At 36.7% G+C, this 21,577-nt stretch overlaps 2 protein-coding genes across 2 annotated transcripts; both read left to right on the top strand.

The window, feature by feature from the left end:
* The first annotated feature begins 1,387 nt into the window (after positions 1 to 1,387).
* LOC106396438 lies at positions 1,388 to 3,056 on the top strand. Its single transcript, XM_022700738.2, has 6 exons — positions 1,388 to 1,664; positions 1,738 to 1,841; positions 1,920 to 2,077; positions 2,186 to 2,300; positions 2,377 to 2,564; positions 2,633 to 3,056. Exons 1-6 carry the CDS (start codon positions 1,598 to 1,600, stop codon positions 2,754 to 2,756), a joined length of 756 nt encoding a protein of 251 aa, XP_022556459.2. The 5' UTR covers positions 1,388 to 1,597; the 3' UTR covers positions 2,757 to 3,056.
* A 2,502-nt stretch (positions 3,057 to 5,558) lies between these two features.
* LOC125585896 (ATP-dependent DNA helicase PIF1-like) lies at positions 5,559 to 5,942 on the top strand. Its single transcript, XM_048755610.1, has one exon. It carries the CDS (start codon positions 5,559 to 5,561, stop codon positions 5,940 to 5,942), a length of 384 nt encoding a protein of 127 aa, XP_048611567.1.
* The last annotated feature ends 15,635 nt before the right edge of the window (positions 5,943 to 21,577 follow it).

The raw sequence follows: 21,577 nt of genomic DNA, 5'->3' as shown, positions 1-21,577 counted from the left end.
CCGTTCGCCGCCGGGAAGCCGCCGCCGCATCACCACCGCGCCTCCGCCGCCGCCGGTGATTTTCCGGTAAGCCACCACCGTTGCTGGCCGCCGCCGGCGACTTGCCGGTAACTCGGTGACTCGGCCGAGTCGACTCAGCGAGTCAAGCCGTTGACCAGTCAAGCCGGTTTGGTTTGGTTGGTTTGTTTAATTGATTCCGGTTTGGATTGAACCGATTTGAAATCGATTTGAATCTGGTCCAATTGAAATCAAACTCGGTTAAGGAAAACCGGGTGGTTCAATTCGATTTCAATTTGGTCAAGGGTTGACCGGCTTGGGTCAGAGTTGACCGGGTTGACCTTTGACCAGCGGGTTGACTTTTTGACCAGATCGCCGGTTATCCGTTTTGGACCGTTCGAAGGGCGTTCTGACTCGATTTTTCTCCCTGATTTCAGATTTGGAGTTTGTTTGAGCAGCTGGAGTTCATAGCTATCACTTTTCCACATTGCTAAGGTGAGGGTATATTCTGTAAATCCCGTACCAGTGTAGAATTCTCTCTATCGTAGTTTAGATTTCGAATCATGATCCGTCTGTTTGAATTGAGTCTGTTTGAGTCTTGATTGTTAGTTAGTTCATTCATTGTAAACTGGAACTAGGGGTCTAGAGGATTCAACCGTTGATTTGATTGTGTGATGTTAAGATATGCGATATATATATGTAAGTATACATAGTTATGAGTAGGGACTATGTGAGTGGGCGGGGGTCCAGAGATGTCTGGACTAGCGACACAGCTTTGGTGGGCGGGGGCTCAGAGACGTCTGGGCTAGCGACGCAGATTGTGTGGGGCGTGGGTGCAGAGATGTTTGTATTCGACGCAGCTTTGGAGGGCGGGGGTACAGAGACAGACTGTACTAGCGACGCAGCATATGTATATATATATATATATATATCCGTATGAGGAGATGCGGGATATGTGGACTAGCTATATGCTATCATCGCATTGTTTGTGTTGTGTGATGCTTTCGGCATCTTGTTTGTTCATGTTAGAGCTAAACTTCCATAGTGGGAGTTCTATTTACTCAAGTCAGTGGTTTGCGTGTTTAGCATCTCATACCTCACGGAGTAACTCCCCTGTTACTCACCCCTCCTTTCCTTCCCCTTTCAGGTGAAACTGACGAGCATGAGTGATTGCTATCGGACTGGTGCTTTGGGAGTTTTATTTTTTTATTTTTCACACTTGCGGATTTTATGCTTTTATCGATATTTTCGGGATTTATTATTTTATTTGGATTTATGGTTATTTATTGGATTTACGATTTTGGAGTTGACTTTTGAGAAGTAATAAATGGAGATTTCAGACTTTTTATTTATTTAAGTTATTTTGAAAAATACGGGTGTTACAGTTTGGTTGACGCCCATGCTGTTTCGTTTCACAACATGCTGGAAGCCATACGAGGTGAACCAAGAGTTGTTGTTGCGACAAGCTTAAATCCTAAAATAGTTGGAGGTATGTAGTTATTATTTAGATTTTAGGGAATCTCTAATCTGATTCGACTAAGAGCTACAGGGTTTATTAATATCTCCATCGAACTTTATCGTGCAGGCCATTTGTTCCTTAATGCAACCTCAAGAACACACATTTATTTCGATAAGGAGACTAATGTCAAAGAGGTCCTCTTTTACAAGTAAGTGGCATGGTGATTCTATATGTATTCATTCATATACTAGCTAATGTGTCAAAGATATTGGTCTCCACAGACACTGGGCTCCAGTCAGCAGCTCCGCTTCTGAAAGGATATGCCAAGGTTGAGAGTCTGATCATATCAGAGCTTAATGAGTTTGTCATAACTGCTCCACCTCAGGTAGTACTTCTAACATTAGGAGTTTTCTTTTCTTACATGGTTAATACCGTTGACATGGTTTTGTATTCCAACATGTAGGACATTGGCTTCATGTGTAGTGGAAGGGTTACTGGCATCAAGATGGACAAAGGGTGGTGTTATGCTGCTTGCTCTAAGTGCACCAAAAAACTTCAACGCACAGACTCAGCATTCACATGTGTGCACTGCGACAATACACATGATGTTGGTGCACTCCGGTATGTAGTGCATATTACTATATTTTTCCCTGTTCGTTTCCGTATGTTTCCGTATGTGTCCACCACCATGTTACAGACTAACCTTAGCATTTGATTATTGGTTTCTAGATATCGAGTGGAGTTGGGCATAGCTGACGATACTGCTGAGGGCGTTTTCGTTTGCTTTGATGGGGTGATGAGGAAACTTCACAACCTCAAAGCAAATGAGGCTGGTCATATGTTGGTACGTTACGTTCTAGCTCTCATAATCGTCTCCCCCGTGTGAGTTCTAACCTGTGCGATCTTAATCTAATAACTAGGCTGGAGAAGGTGTTAACCCTGAGGATACTCAGATCCCCGCCTTTTATTTTGGATATGGGAGGAAAGACATTTCACTTTCCAAGTCAGACTTACTGCATACAACTTCACAGCAAGTCATCAGACTTACACCATCACACGGATTCTTAACGGACGTGAACGTGCACCACTCCCTGAATTCGTTGATAATGTGAGTGTTGTGATTGTTTCGTTATTCCATTCACGTACCAATTAATATATATTAATGGACATGACCTGGGAGACAACGTGGACAAGGGTGACGACATACTATGTGACAGCACCGTTCTTGCTAAGGTTGAAACTGGGGGTAGCAGTGCATGACCAGATGCTGGAGCAGCCCCTAATGGTGGAGATCCACTGAAGCCTTCAGCCAGAGCAACTTCAAAGATGGTGAAGAAGCCCGTCTCGCTTAATTCTTTATCATCTGAGATACTTTTACTCCATAATGCTACGGCATCAATGTTGGTTTTTTTATTAAGGGTGTGGTGTCTGCTTCTGTTTTTTTTTTTAACTTTCTGAACAATCTGCATTTTCTGAAATTTCTATAAAATCATGTTTTGGTTTAAAGATTTGTACTATTGGTATAAATTTATGCAAACCTTAATGTTTTCCCCCAAAGTTATTTCCATATTATAATACATTGTTAGGTCCGTTTCAATCATTATTTTGGCCCAGAACTACATTTAGGTAAATCGTAAGTGATTTTAAAAGCCATGAAAATGGGTCGCAAGGTCTTAGTGCTGAAAAGAAGCTAATTATGTAAATATTATCCACACGAGCTTTTGATGCAACACCCTACCAATTCAAACAATTTGTGTAAATAAATTAGTGTTTTTACAATTACGAGATCACCAACAATGCTCAGTACAAAATCTGGGATTTCCAACTTTCACCTTTTATCTTAAGATCTTATTTTAAACAGTTATTAAGTAGATATTTGCCACAACAGATTTTACTACATTAACCTAACATTGTATAGAATTCGTGAGAAAACCGTTTTTATAATTTTAAACAATTATGAACTTGCGCCTAGGTGGTTTGGATATTATATACCACAATTTTATAAAGAAAAAGTTTAGTAACCTATTGTGTTATTTAAAGAAAAAGGTAGGACTGGGCAAAAAATCCGAATCCGAAGAACCGAACCGAACCCGATCCGAAAAAGTAGTACCGAACCCAAACCGAAATTGATTAAATATCCGAACGGATTCAAAATTTTGGTATCTAAAGAACCGGAACCAAACCCGACCCGAACCGAAGTATTCCGGATACCCGAATGTATCCGAAATTGATTTCTATACCCCCTTATATAAATATATTTTAGATTTAATGTCTATTAAAAACTTCCAAAATATATGAGATATTTTTAAATTATCCAAAATACTTGAAAATATATACTAATAGTCAAAATGAAATGTCTAAAATAGCTAAAATATATTCAAAACACCAAAAATATTTTAAATATCTATTGATTATCTATCCAAATATTCAAACAAAATCAAATTATAGGTTAAGTTTAGGTATCTTGACATATGTTATTCAAATTTGTATGTAATATAATATTTTATTTATAGTTTTGGAGAAATTTAAAGTATATAATATATTTTAAAATTTTAAAAATAATTTAATGGGTTATCCGAACCCGAACCGAACTCGCAAAGATCTGAACCAAACCCGAACCAAAACTTAGAAATATCCGAATGGGGCTGAAATCTTTGACCCCGAAAATCCAAAACCCCAATAGATCCGAACCGAACCCGAATGGATACCCGAATGCCCACCCCTAAAAAAAAGGAGGTAACTTTTGAAAAAACAAGTTGCTGAAGACGTGGTATTTTAATAGGACAATAATAAATTAATAAGTATAATGGACCAACAAAAGATAGCAATCCTTCTGCAAGCATAGCTACAAAATTTTTTTGAAAAAAAACAAAGGAACATAATCATTCACAGAAACAAAACTTTGTTATATAAATTGAATAGGTGTACACTTATCTGATTATTTTAAAATATAAAAAGCGTTACTGACCACGACAATATATAATTAACCACCAATCAGCTAGCAATTATGTGTCCGAATGGAGGAGCGGGACAAATGCAGTTCTCCTGCACATGCAGTTCTCCTGCACATGCAGTTCTCCTGCACATGCAGTTTTCCCGCACTGCATTTACCATTCACTCTTTTCTGTTTGTAAAAGCAGTTCAAGCGGGAGATCTGCATGCAGTTCAATATTTTTTGTCTTTTTGTGGAAAAAGCAGGAGATTTGCATGCAGATCTCACCCGCCAACATTTGGTAGTGTTGATCTGCTTTTTTTTTTGGGTCAATAAATAACTTTGTTACAACACATAACTTTAAAAATATATTTATCTAATTTTATGAATATAATATTTTTATTTTATTTACAACTTTAACAATACAAAATTATTATTTTCTACTTATTATTTTTTGTCATATAATTTTTAATTTTTAAATAAGAAAATAAAAGCAGTATAGGCATATTATAAAACATTTACAGGTATTTCGGGCGATACTATAACATCTAAGATATTTGTTTAGATATCTAGGTGTCATTTTTATTGTTTTAATATATGATATATAGTTTTTAAATGATTTTGTCATTCATAAGTTATAATAAATTATTTGATCGGTTTGATCTGGTTCTCTTCTGCATGATCCACTTGATCTTCACTTGTCCTGCTTGATCTGCACTTGTCCTGCTTGATCTGCATGATCTGCTTGATCTGCATGATCTGCTTGATCTGCATGATCTGCTTGATCTGTCCCGCTTGAACTGCTTTTACCATTCGAAGCCTATATATAACAAAGTCAGTCTGGTGGAAAAAGGACAAAAAGTCATAATCAATCTTGAAAATAAAAAAAGTACGGGCATCGAGGATGAACTGGATTTTTAACAAAAAAAATGGGAGTTATTTGGATGGTAAAAATCTTTTTCTCACTAAATACGGTAATAGATATATAAGCACATTAATAATTTTACCATACCGATTTTTTTTTCAAAAAGGATTATTTACGGCAAGGATAGTAGGATAGAAAAAACCCCAAATCCGTCACTTGAGTTTTAACTATATTTTCATTGGGCTCTTAATTTGATTTACTACATTATTCACTTATCTGCGCAATCTCAACCAAACAGATGGGTTATGCAATGGTACAAGGATGATGGTAACACGATTGTTGAGGTGGAGATCATGACCGGAAAAGATGTTGGGGTATGGGTTCTAATCCCTAGGATTCAGCTCACCTCCATAGATACCATGTATCCTTTCACAATTCTTCGACCCCAGTATCCACTACGCCTTTTCTACGCCATGACAATTTATAAGAGTCAAGGACAAAGCCTCAATCAGGTCGCTCTATATCTGCCAAAACTAGTTTTTACTAACGGTCATCTGTATGTCGCCCTCTCTCGAGTAACGACCCCAGAGGGTCTAAAGATATTGGATGAAACCTCAGATTTAGATGGTGCTGAAGGAGTAACAAACATTGTCTATAAAGAGATGTTTAAGGATCTCAAGGCCAAATAGGTTAGCATTATACTATTCTTATCTGAATCATGTCCAATCTGTCTATGTTCACACTTACTGACGGAGAACCTATTGATCACAGTGATTGCATGCAGCATAGATTTTAAAAAATCTTTAAGCTACAGAGGAATTCTTCATACACCCACCAGCCATCCTCCAATATATTTGGCTTCCTAATTCCATGTAACATTTACGTACATTCGCATCTGTGAAAACATAGTATATCTTTCATACATGCATAGTCATCCTCCGGTTTATTAGCTTCCTAATTCCCTGAAACATTTAAGTACTCTGGATTTTCTAATCTTTGTAACAATCGCATTTTTATTAGTCAGGTTCATTTGATATACTATGTGATGTGCCCTTAGGTAGCGCACCAGGCAAAACAAACATGCATTTCTTGATCATGGGAAGCAGTAAAGATAAATGTTCATTGTTTGACGCATATCTTCCAAACCACGAGTCTTATACGCATAAACTCACTTGGATAATGTTTTCAACTCAATTACGAAGCTCCTCAAAGAAGAATCAGATCAAACAGAGTTCATATGTGACAGTTATGCCATTTACAAATCAGGAGATCTTCAGTTCTGGCGAATTCAGACCACCCGAGAAGCTGGAAATGACTAACCTTCTTTCTGATGAACCAACGACCAATTAAATCATGCCAAAGGTGATTATTCATGTTATAAATGTCCAAGAAAGTCTTGGGCTTGATGGTTTACAAAAAAGAATAAAAAACAGACTTGTTTGGACCAATTGGAGAAACCGATAAAAATTGGCTAAGGAAAAAAAATGGATTTCGACAAGGCCTTAAAGAGACATGTCTTGGCCCATATCAGGAGCATATTCTTCACTTTTCAAAGTCCTGGTCGTGGCTATATCAAGAGGCAGTCCAAGTTTCAGTCAAAGACTTTATTTAGTCAAGTCTTTGTTTCTATTTTCAATGCCTTGTTTTTTAGCACATTCTTCTTTGGATTTCTACAACTTGTAATCCTATAAATAGGGCCTATGGAGCCACGAAATAAAGCATTCATTTTTCCTTTTTATTTGAGTTTATCTCTTTGTTATTTGTAGAACACTTTTCGTTTCTTGGTGAGGTTATCTCCGAGTAAACAAATCTCTATTTCGTTGGACCTGTGCGTCATATCAGGCAACATTTAGAAATCTTTCTTTTGGTGAACTTGTGAATCATATTAAGTACCAACTGAAGTCTGGTAGTATCATTGGGCCATCCGCAACCCATTGTGTCACCGTTCAATCCATCAGTTCTCCCTTTTGGCGAGTTCATATCCCTTTAGTCCGATTGAGTGATCATTCCCTAATTTAGGGCGTATCAAGTGGTATCAGAGCCACTTAACTGGTACTATCTATCCATCTTCTCATCTTTCATTTTCCAAATACTTCTTCTTCTTTCTATCTTAAATCTGGGCCACTACCTTACCTATCGCCTTTCTTCTATAAAAAACAAAAAAAAGAAAAGAAAAAGATCTATCAAAAAAAAAAAAAAAACAAAAACAAAAGTTTGATTTGTTGGCTAGGTGGTAGAAGAGAAATCATGCTGGCTGAGGAGAAATCCAGCCTTGGAGTGGTTAATACAGATTTCACAAATCACATCTCTTATCTCTCTATCTCTTTTCATCCCTTGTTTGCTTGGAAAAACCATCAGGTTACTTGATTTGTTCTCTTAGAACTTTGAGAGGAAACTCTTGTGTGACCACTTAAATCTGAGAGAAACACGTGTGTGGGTGAGGATAAACACTTGAGAGTGTGAGGATTATTTTTATCTGTAACCTTTTGTGTTAAGAATTTTCAGGTTAAGATGTTTGAAGCTGACCAAAGAAGGCTTTTCAGTCAGTTTGAAGTCCGAGAGTTTTGTGACAACCTTGTGGAGGGTGTGGTGAAAGCCCTCAAAGACGTCAGTAAGATCCAAAAGAAGAGCACAACCGCACGTGCACCTGTAGCTAAGCCATCCTTATTCATCAATGAAAAGCCCAAAGGTAAATCTGAAAACAACCTTGAAGATCTAAAAGATTTTTCAGATTCTTTACCAATTTTTGATGAGTATGATGAAGAGCTGATTGAAAGTTTGATGATTTGTGAGGATAATTGTGATCTTCCTTTTCCAGAACCTGATTTTATGTTTGATAAAGAACAGACTATTGCAAAACTAACCTTTTTGCAACTGGAGCATCCGAGTAGTCTTGTTCTATTTTCACAGGATTTTGAGGAAAAGCCATTCGACTACCCACATCAAGGACCGCTTCTTGATACTAGGATACCCTTGGATGATTGCGTAGGTCCCATCTTTGATGAGGAAGACGAACTTGGTCCTACCTTTGATGAGAAAGCACCAAGCATGACATCCATCAACATGGAGAATCATCTTTGCTTTGATCCAGGCACAACTCCTACGCCTTTGACCACATACATTCAAGAGCACTGTGCGAAACTTGATTTGATTAATTTTCTGTCTGAAATGTGTGTTAAGATCAGTTCTCAAGATGTGAAACGTTTTGGTTTTGACAAGGTTAAAGAATTTCGTGTCTCAGATTCTGTTTTTGAAAACATGTTTAATTCTTTTAAAGTGTTTGAACCTGATGAACTTCTTGATCAAAAACGTTTTCAACATGACAATGGCATCAATTCTGGATTTGTTTTGAGTTTTGATCAGTTCTTGAAACATAGCAAAGGTTTTGATCATTTTGAAGAGTCTCTTGAGCTTGATTTGCAACTGCCTGATTTTTGTGCTAGAAATTCGTTTGATTCATTTGTCTTCAAAGAAAATAGTTTTAATCTGAGTTGTTATAGATATGCACTGATCACTGGTAACTTTTTTGCATCCACTTGTGCCTTGGACGAATCTATGGTTAAGACTTTGCTGGAACAGAAATCACTTAGAGCTAAAACCGATTTTTGTTATGATTCTATTTTGAAATCTGATCTTGAACTTTTGTATTCTAATTCTGATCATGTTAGGCACGTTTTGAAAATGTCCTATGATATTTCATGCCTTGAAAGCATTCTGATTTACAACACATTCTTTGATAAAAGTGCTGATCCTAGGATAAGTAATTCTCGGTTTGAAATTGATCTTTTGTGTTCTAAATCTGAGAAACTTGCGCATGTTTTGAATTTGTTCTTTAGTAATTGTGCTATCACGTGCCCTAACACCATTCTGGTGTAGAACACTTACTTTGATAGGCTTCATGATGATCTGAAACGTGTGCTACATGTTCTAGGGAAAGAAACTTTGGTTTCTGATCTGAACAAGTACTTGTCTTGCACATATGATTCTGGTATTTTAATGTTTGTTTTGAGTGTCCTGGATAAACAGGATCAGTCTTCAAGAGGTGTCAGGAACAGAAGCAGAGATCGTGCTTATAAGTTTGAGATTTGGAGATGGAAGTACTTGAGGAAAACAATTTCAAACCTCCAAGGAAGTTTCTTTCCAAAATTTTCCTTCACTAAATTTACATGTTCTTTAGGTTCTTTTTTTCCTGATTCATTTCCTTTTGATACAAGTAAAATGGATTTGAGGTCAAATCCTTTCCAAAAGGGAGGGAATGATGTGCCCTTGGGTAGCGCACCGAGCAAAACAGACATGCATTGCTTGATCATGGGAAGCAGTAAAGATATATGTTCATTGTTTGATTCGTATCTTCCAAACCACAAGGCTTCTACGCATGAAATCACTTTGAGAATGTTCTCAACTCAATTACGAAGCTCCTCAAAGAAGAATCAGATCAAACAGAGTTCATATGTGACAGTTATGCCATTTACAAATCAGGAGATCTTCAGTTCTGGCGAATTTAGACCACCCGAGAAGCTGGAAATGACTAACCTTCTTTCTGATGAACCAACGACCAATTAAATCATGCCAAAGATGATTATTCATGTTCTAAATGTCCAAGAATGTCTTGGGCTTGATGGTTTACAAAAAAGAATAAAAAAACAGACTTGTTTGGCCCAATTGGAGAAACCGATAAAAATTGGCTAAGGAAAAAAGATGGATTTCGACCAGGCCTAAAAGAGACATGTCTTGGCCAATATTAGGAGCATATTCTTCACTTTTGAAAGTCCTGGTCGTGGCTATATCAAGAGGCAGTCCAAGTTTCAGTCAAAGATTTTATTTAGTCAAGTCTTTGTTTCTATTTTCAATGCCTTGTTTTTAGCACATTCTTCTTTGGATTTCTACAACTTGTAATCCTATAAATAGGGCCTATGGAGCCACGAAATAAATCCTTCATTTTTCCTTTTTATTAGAGTTTATCTCTTTGTTCTTTGTAGAACACTTTTCGTTTCTTGGTGAGGTTATCTCCGAGTAAACAAATCTCTATTTCGTTGGACCTGTGCGTCATATCAGACAACGTTTAGAAATCCTTCTTTTGGTGGACGTGTGAGTCATATCAAGCACCAACTGAAGTCTGGTAGTATCACTGGGCCATCCGCAACCCATTGTATTACCGTTCAATACTTCAATCCATCAGTTCTCCTTTTTGACGAGTTCAAATCCCTTTAGTCCGGTTGAGTGATCCTTCCCTAATTTAGGGCGTATCACTATGTCCCTCCTGATGTTTACAACTAAGAAAAGAAATTTTAATGTATAGATATACTACCAAAAAGGATATGGTAATCAAATACCCAGCATAAAAAAATATGAATATTACAATCTACACGTTTTGAAAGAAGTAACACATGATTCTAAAACAAATAAATGGCAACTAAGACTGATTCTTTACATCTTCGTTATGACTTCACGTCCACAGCCATTTCAGATTACAATAGCTTAAACATTCAACCGTACAGTGAAAACACACTCAAGCTTTACCTTTGTACGCTATGTATTAGTCGAACATAACTTACTTGCCGTCTAAGACACCTTCCGTACTTTTTTTTGAACACATACACCCTCCGTACTTATGTAATGGTTATCTGGTTCTGAGATAATTTGCTTCTCCCCCTTTATACAACCATACGGTTTGTGGATACTATAAAAGGATCATATTATAATATCAAAAAAGCTTAGCCTCCATTCTGCTATTACATTGAAAAACCTCCCAAAAAACCAACTTAGATTGTATAATATAAGATCCAAGGATAACTTATAAACTTAGATTGTACATACATGTCATGTCTTCTCTTAATTAGAAGGACATACTACTACTGAAAATACAATTGTCTAATTTTATAACTCCATGGTGAACTAATTTATATAAAGCTTTAGTTATTAATAACATCTAACCTCAATATCAAAAATATGTACTCGACAAATCTGTTTCACCTTACCAGAATACACATAACTTTAATATAAAATATATTGTTTAAATTTTTTTGTTGTCTAAATAAAAACGGCCCATACAACATCACGCTAATAGTAAACTATAGATGGTCCTAATACGAGATAAGCACTGACCAATAACAAAAAAGCAATATCCATCAATAACCACTAATTTCGATCCAAATTATCGCACAAAACAAATGAACCTTAGAACCAAACGTTAAAGAAAGTAGATTAAATCAAAATGAAAGATTACATATAGGAATGTAATATATAATTAAACCAATAATATTATGCTGAAGGACGGAAAAATATTAAAATCCAGAATTTTATGGGACAACACCAAAATTTATCACATGATAAAGGCTTGGTTAGTAATACATTTTTGTTAGAAATATGAGAGAAGTGTTGTTGTGAAAGTTGTGTCTTTCTCATTAGCTCTCACTATCAATATATAGTGGAGGTTCCAAGGGTTTACAACAAAGGAGAGTATCTACACATTTATTACATATTGACCACAAATATCTAGACTTGGTCAAAGCTCATAAATGCTCCGGTTGAATGAGTCTTCATCTTGACTAGTCTTGGACGGATGAGACGAACCGGAGACGGGTGTAGACGGACCGGATAGTCGGGTCAGATGTAAACCTCCTTGATGGTTAATGGCAATCCACATATCCATATCATGGATTTATAACACTCCCCCTTGGATGCCATAACCATATCGGGCTTGTAATGTGCTAATGTTGCCTCATTAAAACCTCTCCCGGAAAACCCAAAACCCAATGTGGTAAAAAGGGAAACCAAGGACAGGAAAAAGAGTACAACACACATTACTCCCCCTGATTTGGACATCACTGAAGGTCCTTGAGTCTTCGCATGCCAATCTGCTGCGTAAGCTTCCTGAATGTGCTGGTGGGAAGTGACTTGGTGAAGAGGTCGGCTGAGTTCTCACTTGACCGGATTTGAGTGACGCTGACCTCCTTGGCTTTCTGCAACTCATGTGTGAAGAAGAACTTGGGTAGTATATGTTTGGTTCGGTCACCTTTGATATACCCATCTTTGAGTTGAGCAATGCAGGCTGCATTATCCTCATATATGATGGTCGGACCATTGTCCTCGACCATTCCACTATCTGATCGGATGTGTTGAGTCATAGACCTCAACCATACACACTCACGACTTGCCTCATGCATGGCTAAGATTTCTGAGTGATTTGATGATGTGGCTGCTATAGTTTGTTTCATGGAACGCCATGATATTGCAGTACCACCATGAGTGAACACATATCCGGTTTGGGACCGAGCATGGTGTGGATCAGATAAGTAGCCTGCATCAGCAAAGCCTACTAAACCATCTTTGGTTTCATTGGTATAAAATAGACCCAAATCCTTAGTTCCTTGAAGGTAACGTAGGATATGTTTAATTCCATTCCAGTGCCTTTGGGTCGGACATGAACTAAAACGGGCTAGGAGACTCACGGCAAAACATATATCTGGTCTAGTGTGGCTAGCCAAATACAGTAACGCTCCTATGGCACTGAGGTAAGGCACTTCTGGACCCAGGACATTCTCATTCTCGTCCTTAGGACGAAATGGGTCAGTGTCCACTCCAAGGGACCTCACGACCATTGGGCTGGTCAATGGGTGAGCCTGGTCCATGTTAAATCTCTTGAGTACTTTTTCTGTATATGCCTTTTGATGCACAAGGATTCCTCCTTTTATGTACTCAAGTTGTAACCCCAAACAGACTTTAGTTTTACCTAGGTCTTTCATTTCAAACTCTTTCTTGAGATATTCAACTGTTTGGGCGATTTCCCCAGGGGTTCCAATGATGTTCAAATCATCAACATACACTGCTATGATAACAAATCCTTTGTTTGCAAACTTCTTTATAAAGATACATGGACTGATAGGGTCGTTCTTATAGCCAACTTTGGCAAGGTATTCGCTTAAGCGATTATACCACATTCGACCACTTTGCTTAAGTCCATATAAGGATTTGTTCAGCCTTATGCAGTGTTCTTCTCGAGAACCTTTATTAGCTTTGAGCTCAACACCCTCTGGTAATCTCATATATATTTCGTTATCCAGTGGACCATAAAGGTATGCGGTTACAACATCCATTAACCGCATATCCAAATTTTCTTTGATGGCCAGACTTATTAAAAATCGAAATGTAGTTGCATCCACCACAGGGGAGTATGTCTCCTCATAATCGATGCCTGGTATTTGTGAGAATCCTTGTGCAACAAGCCGTGCTTTGTATCTTACAATTTCACCATGTTCATTTCTTTTCCTCACAAATACCCACTTATATCCCACTGGTTTAACATTATAAGGTGTCCGGATAATCGATCCAAAGACATTCCTTTTCTTAAATGATTCTAACTCCACGTTTATGGCTTCTTTCCATTTGAGCCAATCTGATCTTTGAGTGCACTCTAGTATAGACGTGGGTTCATGATCCTCATCTAAGTCCATAACATCAAGGGCTACTTGGTATGCAAATATATCATTGATGTCGACATCTTTCCGGTTCCATCTTGTCCCAGACATTAAATAATTAATTGAGATCTCATCATTAGCACCTTCAGTACCATGAGGCTCGGCGTCCCGAGTCTCATTGGTTGGTACCTTAGGCATGGCCATTTCGGCCTTGTCTGGACAATCTATGACCTCGGTTTCTTTTGCACCTTTCTTTAGTTTCCGAGGTCTTTTATCTTTGGAACCAATTGGTCTACCACGCTTAAGACGTGCTTTAGACTCTGTAGCCACTTGATTGTGTCCATCTTGGACATCAATACTTATTGGTGCATTACAAGCTGGTATATAGGACTTAGTCACTCTTTTCGGGTCAGCAAAGGAATCAGGCAATTGATTAGCTAGCTTTTGCATATGAATTATTTTCTGGACCTCTAAATCACATGATTGAGTCCGAGGATCTTGCCATGATAAGGATGTTTGATTCCATACAATTTCTTTGCCCAGCTTGTTATTTTCTCCCCCTAATGTTGGGTACTCTGATTCATCAAAATGACAATCAGCATATCTGGCCTTAAATAAATCTCCAGTAGTAGGCTCAAGATATTTAATAATGGTTGGAGAATCAAAACCAACATATATTCCCATCCTCCTTTGAGGTCCCATTTTTGTTCTCTGTGGTGGTGCAATAGGGACGTACACAGAACATCCAAATGTTTTGATATGGGATACGTCTGGCTCATGACCCGAGAGTAATTGGGATGGAGAATATTTATGTTCACTGGATGGCCTTATGCGTATTAATTCAGCAGCATGTAATACCGCATGTCCCCAAGCTGATACTGGTAGCTTCGACCTCATGAGTAATGGTCGAGCAATCAACTGGATTCTTTTAATGAAGGATTCGGCCAATCCATTCTGTGTATGTACATGTGCCACGGAGTGTTCCACACTTACCCCCATGGACATACAGTAATCATTAAAAGCTTGGGAACTGAATTCACTTGCATTGTCAAGACGTATAGTCTTTAGTGGAAAATCTGGAAAATGGGCTCGCAGTCTTATGATCTGTGCCAATAGTCTTGCCAATGCTAAGTTTCTAGATGATAATAGACAAACATGCGACCATCTGGTCGATGCGTCAATGAGGACCATAAAATATCGAAATGTCCCACAAGGTGGGTGTATTGGTCCACATATATCACCATGTATTCTTTCCAGAAAGTTTAATGTTTCCTTACTCACCTTTCCAGGTGATGGCCTTATTATTAATTTTCCTTGTGAGCATGGAATACATGTAATGCTCATAGGGATAGTTATCCTATCTTTCAAGGAATGGCCAGTTGAGCTCGAGATTATTTTGCGCATCATGGATCTGCCAGGATGGCCAAGCCTTTCATGCCATTGTTTAAAGGCTTCTCTGAACTCATTAGGAATTGAAGTGTTAGCCTCACTCGATTTTATATTGGCACAATAGAGGCCTATTGATATAGCAGGGATAGTCTCTAGGACTTTCTTATGGCCTTGGGCATTTTCATAAATCAAGAGGAATTCTTTCTTTCCCTCGCCCCTAGTTTCAACATGTAGATCATTCATGCGAATGTCTTTGAAACTTAACAGATTTCTCTTTGATTTAGGAGAATATAATGCATTAGAAATTTCTAAATGCGTGCCTTTAGGCATCACTAAGTGAGCCGGGCCATGGCCTTCAATAAGGCTGGCCGTGCCTGCTATAGTATTGATATTGGCACTCTTTAAAATGAGGTTAACAAAATATCTTTTGTCTTTTAATATAGTGTGACTTGATCCACTATCCACTACTAGCTGGTTCTTGTCTTCTTTCATTTCTGAAAAATAGACAAGAGTCAACACCTTAGATATTACATAAGGTTTAAAGTATGTTTTAATGGCTTTGTTTTATGTTCTTAATAATTTCGACTTTGTATAAGGCATATATATAAAGTAAAAACTTTATTTCATAAATAGAATTGCCAAAGTCATAGAACATAAAGCCAAATCAAGAATTCAAAATGCAAAGACAAAAGCAATATGATATCGAAATCTTCATATTCAGCCACTTGTAAGGAGGTCTGAAGTCTCAAAATCCTCATGACCATCTCTGCCATGGGCTTGATCATCCTCATGGTCCAGATCATTCTCATTATCATAATGGACGAAATTTGCCTCAGAGTTCTTGCCCTTTATGCTCTCCTGGTAGAGCTTAACAAGGTGTTGGGGAGTTTTGCATTTATTAGCCCAATGATTGGTCATCCCACAACGATAGCAAGCAGATTTGGTCGAGCTCGAGCCATGGGTTTTGAAGTCGGACTTATACCCACGGTTAGCTTGATGACCTCGGCTGTAGCCTCGGCCTCGGCTGCGACCAAGATGGTCTCGTGGTTGAAATCCACGGCCACGTGGTTGAAATCCACGGTTACGACCTTGCCATCTACCACGGCCTCTCATGCGACCATGGTATGACTCTCTTGGAGTCTCATCCTTTGGCTCTACGGCCGCATGTGCCTCAGGCAATGCTTTAGCACCAGGAGGCCTTAGCTCACTGTTCATCATGAGCAACTCATTGTTTTGCTCAGCTAGCAACAAACAAGAGATTAAGGCAGCATAAGTGGAGAAACCCTTCTCTCGGTACTGTTGCTGAAGCACAACATTGCTGGTGTGGAATGTGGAGAATGTTTTCTCCAACATATCAGCATCAGTAATAGTCTCACCACAAAGTTTCAACTTTGAGACTATTTTGAACAAAGCCGAGTTATACTCTTCCACAGACTTATAGTCTTGGATTCTCAGGTTTCTCCAATCATAAAGGGCTTTTGGCAATATCACAGTTTTCTGATGATTAAATCTGGTTTTCAACTCTGTCCAAAGTTCCAGAGGATTCTCAATTGTGAGATACTGGTCCTTGAGACCTTCAGCAAGGTGATGGCGAATGACAACAAGTGCCTTGTAATTATCCTTGTCTGATGGCTCAGTGCCTTCAGTGATAGTATCACCAAGGTTTCTGGACCTTAAGAGGATTTTGGTATCAAGCTCCCATTGGAGGTAATTATCTCCGGAGAGATTGAGGGAAGCATATTCAAGGTTGTTGATTTTCGACATCTGAATCAAATATCCATAAAGGAGTAAGGATTCATAATATAATTCAGGATTTGAATTTATATGCCAAGGAGATTGATGATTTATTATGCATTTTATTTTCAGAAAATATTTTATATGCATTAAGATAAAATTTTGTCAATCAATATGGATGGATTAAAATGCATCATGGACAAGACAAATAACTTTTATAATGTTCAAGATATTTGTAAACCAAAGTAGATTTTCAAAATCGGTTAAAACTTGGTTTATAATTTTGAATAAAGCAAATGTACTAAATTTTAAATGGAAACCGATTTTGTCTAACTATATGCAAACAGTGTGAATCATTTAGATGCAAACAACATGAACCACTTCAGACGCACTAGTATCATCATTGCTAAAGCTATGCGAACATGTATGTTTGGTTTCAATTATGTGATACCTATGTCCAGTTTTAACAATATGATAGTTGGATGCATGCAAAGGTCAGTTCATGGATGATTCAAGTTCGATCTAATGATTTACTAAATGATACTATCAGGTATACAAATGATCAGTTCATAATTTAATCATAGAATCAGGTTCAAGGATGAAACTAGATCAAGTTTTATTTTAACTAGCAAACTTATGTGATCAAAATTCAGTATGATATAAAATCTGTTCATGGTTGGTTTAATTAACAATATGATCAAATGATTTCAACCAGATTTTATTCTACCTTATGACATATCAATTTTAAAACAAGACTATGGCTTATAAAACTTTAGACATAATTTTCAGTCAAAGATATGCACTTAATAAATTCAAACAAGCATTTATAAAATCGATTATGCATTTATAAAAATCATAAAAGGTTTTTAAAACTTTGATAGTTACAAAATAAATATTAATAGTCAAGGATATGCAATGAATGATTTTAATTTCGATTTTATTGATGGGTTGACTGATTTTAGGAGATCTGGCCGAAAATGGCACAACAAGGGATTGATGGAATTTTGTTTTGGCCAGATTATACACTTATGTTTATCACATCTGGTAAAATGGCCAAACAAAAGGATTGAATCAAAAAGGTTTAAGCTTTCTCTAATAATTTTATGATTCATAAGTTTTTATAAACAAGATTCATGTAGATCTTTAGGTATTTTGATAAGTTTATAAGTTTTTTAGAGAAACATAGAACCTTTAGAGAATTTTAAGTTTTATGGATTCAAGATACTTTTAGAATCAAGTTTCATATGGATCATATGGATCATAGAAACAAGATCAATATTTTAAATCCATAGATTGTTTATAAGTTATGGATTCATATAGATCCTAGATTTGTTTCAGACATAATGGTGTTCTATAGATTTCAAGGTTTTGATTTGTTTACCTTTTTCACCACAAGAATCTGAGAGGACCACCGTGAGAGTTGGCCGGAATTTGAGAGAGAGAGGAGTTTTCCGGCGGAGAGAGAGAGGTGGCCTGGTGGAGAGGAGGCTGAGCGCCGGTGGAGCAAAGGCTGAGCACCGGAGGAGCTGGCCGGAAAGAGGATCGCCGGCTGAGAGAGATTTCTCAGGTGGAGAGCACAATCGTGCTGATAACGTGTTAGAAATATGAGAGAAGTGTTGTTGTGAAAGTTGTGTCTTTCTCATTAGCTCTCACTATCAATATATAGTGGAGGTTCCAAGGGTTTACAACAAAGGAGAGTATCTACACATTTATTACATATTGACCACAAATATCTAGACTTGGTCAAAGCTCATAAATGCTCCGGTTGAATGAGTCTTCATCTTGACTAGTCTTGGACGGATGAGACGAACCGGAGACGGGTGTAGACGGACCGGATAGTCGGGTCAGATGTAAACCTCCTTGATGGTTAATGGCAATCCACATATCCATATCATGGATTTATAACAATTTTATAATTGTGTTTGTTTGGATTAAAGGTTAAAATCATTAGTTACCAAAAAAACCAATCAACCATCATACTTATTTCTAATCTTAATATTACTTTTATTTTTGAAAATTTGTTCATAATTTATTTACCACCGGTAAAAAACCTTTACAATAAATGCAACTAATATTTCTAGAATACGTTAATTTACATAAAAAAAAATCATCAAAGCCCATTAGATTAATAAAAAAATAAATGTACAAAATAGTTAGTACTTACGAATATAACTCATAGGCAAAAAAATGTAATAAAACTAAAATACCACTATATAATACATACTTATACACCTTCAATTACAGTTCAACCTACAACTCTACGTTAAAACATATAATACAAAAAATGAATAACCAACCACTGCTATCATCATCTCTCACACCACACACTAACGTCGGTAGAAATTCATTGCGAACACTCCAATATTTGATGTTGACATTATTATAACCGATCTTTAGAGAACTATTAGGCAACCTACATCCTACATGCACTATATGTTTCAGTAGTTACATATAAGAAAACAACCTATGCTTTCTTACTTTTGCGGCCATCATTTTCATTTTCAATCCGTCTGTCGATGGCTGCGTAAACAAGAAACTCATCGATTGTATTACACTGCCAACCAAATGATCATACAAAAATGGTTAAATTTTTTTTAATTTTCGCAAAAAATAATACATCAAATCCTGCGCGTAGCGCGGGCCGACCCTAGTTTTGTAGAATGAAGAATACAAAAGAATGTAGAAGAATGAAGAAAATATCTATACTAATAAAATAGACTTTTTTGAGGTTCCATGGAACGTACATATCAGCGAAAAAAACTTATTCCGAAAGAAGACACGTGACATTGCTAAAGTTATTCACCAGACGACTTCCATGGAAATCGTCTAGACCCTAAACATAACCCATAAACTTAATTAACTAACTAAACACTTCATAAAATCAAGTTAAACTTCAAAAGTGTTTACTATACACAAAAATAAACACTTATAGGTAAAAATTTAATTTTTCAAAAAAACATTCAAGCTTTCCAAAATCTAACCCTAAGAATACATACAATACTACAACATATGTTGTCAAACCCTAGACCAAAGAATACCATGATTCACTACCTATACTCATCTATGTTGAAAACAATTCAGTTTTGTTATATTTTAATTTATAACACTTAAAGCTGTTTATAGTTACATGATTTTAATTTTTCGCTTATCAAAATATTTTTTTAAAAATTTAAAAATTATTTTTAAGATCAGCCACATCAGAAGACTTACTTGGAAGTCGTCTAGAAGACTTCTAGCATCTCAGACGACTCAGACGATTTACTGGGGCTATATTCGTAAAATGACTTCTGTTTTTTTGTTTGGTCACAAGAGGCTGACTGTAATTTCACAAGGCTTTTAGGTTAGTTTTGCATTTGATTCAAGTTTGGGTATAAGTTTGTATTTAAAATCAAGTTGTGAGTCATATTTGGCAAATCCCCCATATAAGAAATAGAAATATTATATTAAAAATCTATCGCAATATTAGAATGAGTAAATATAAAATATAAGGAAACAATACACAATAAGTAAATATACAATATGAGAACTGAAAAAAAAAACTAAATTTGACATCTATCTAAAAATTGTATACTAGAATAAATACTAAGTAAATATAGAGTATAAGAAACAAAAATATTACATTAAACATCTATCATAATATTAGAATAAAAATAAATAATAATTAAATATACAATATAAGAAATATAAAAACTACATTAAACATCTGAAAAACGTAAGGTAAAGTAAATAATAAATAAATATACAATATAAGAAATAAGTATTACATTAAACATATATTAATAATATTACCATTTGATATAAAAGCAAAAAATAGAATAAGTAAATATACAATATAAGAAAAAATAAAAAATAAATAAATATACAATATAAGAAATAGAAAAACTACATTAAACATCTATCTGAAAATGGTATTGTTTTACATTTTTATTATTTACAAATATTTTTATAAGTAAATATATATATACAATATAGGAAAAAATAAATAATAAGTAAATATATAATATAAGATATAGAAATGTTACATATTATAATAAGTAAATATAAAATATAAGAAAAACAAATAATAAGTAATAAAAATATTACATTTAATATATATAATGATATTATAATTCATATAGCAAGAAAATTAGAATAAGTAAACAAACAAAATAAGAAAAGATAAGCAGTAAGTAAATATACAATAGAATACGAATATATATAAAATATATGCGAAAAGACATCTATGGCGTCAATCACGGGCGACATCAAGGGCGACTTCACGGGCGATCCAACGACGACTCCGGGAGATCCAATCGCGTCTGAGCTTGGAGATCCTAGCGAGACGACAGAAGATCCAGGCGTAACATCGAGCGATGCTAAAGCTCCGACAGAGGTGTCACTGCAGGAAACAGACGATCTTCAGGAAACAGACGATCTTCTAAGATCGACGACGGGAGATGATGTTCAGGCGACCGAGACGACGCTCTCTTTACCAGTTCCAGCTGCGCAGAGTGTCGGAGCTTCAGAGACTCAACACGAGAGTGGCGTATCATCTCTTGCTCTGTCGACTCAGTCAACTGACGGAGGTGCAGCTTCGGAGGGACGCGATGGTGGGGAGAACCTGGAGAAATCTCTGATCGGGAACCATGGAGAAAAAGCTGAAGGGAGGAACGGAGGTAAACAGGGAGAGCGGGCCCGATCAGCCCCATGGTCGAAGGACCTGGCCGGCAGAGGAGAAGCGGAACCGGTTATTGACATTGTCGATGGTATTGCAACACTGCAAATTCCAGATGCGATCTTTGATG

Source organism: Brassica napus, chromosome C4 (assembly GCF_020379485.1).
Source record: "Brassica napus cultivar Da-Ae chromosome C4, Da-Ae, whole genome shotgun sequence".
NCBI lineage: Eukaryota > Viridiplantae > Streptophyta > Magnoliopsida > Brassicales > Brassicaceae > Brassica > Brassica napus.
This window is presented reverse-complemented; position numbering and strand designations above follow the sequence as displayed.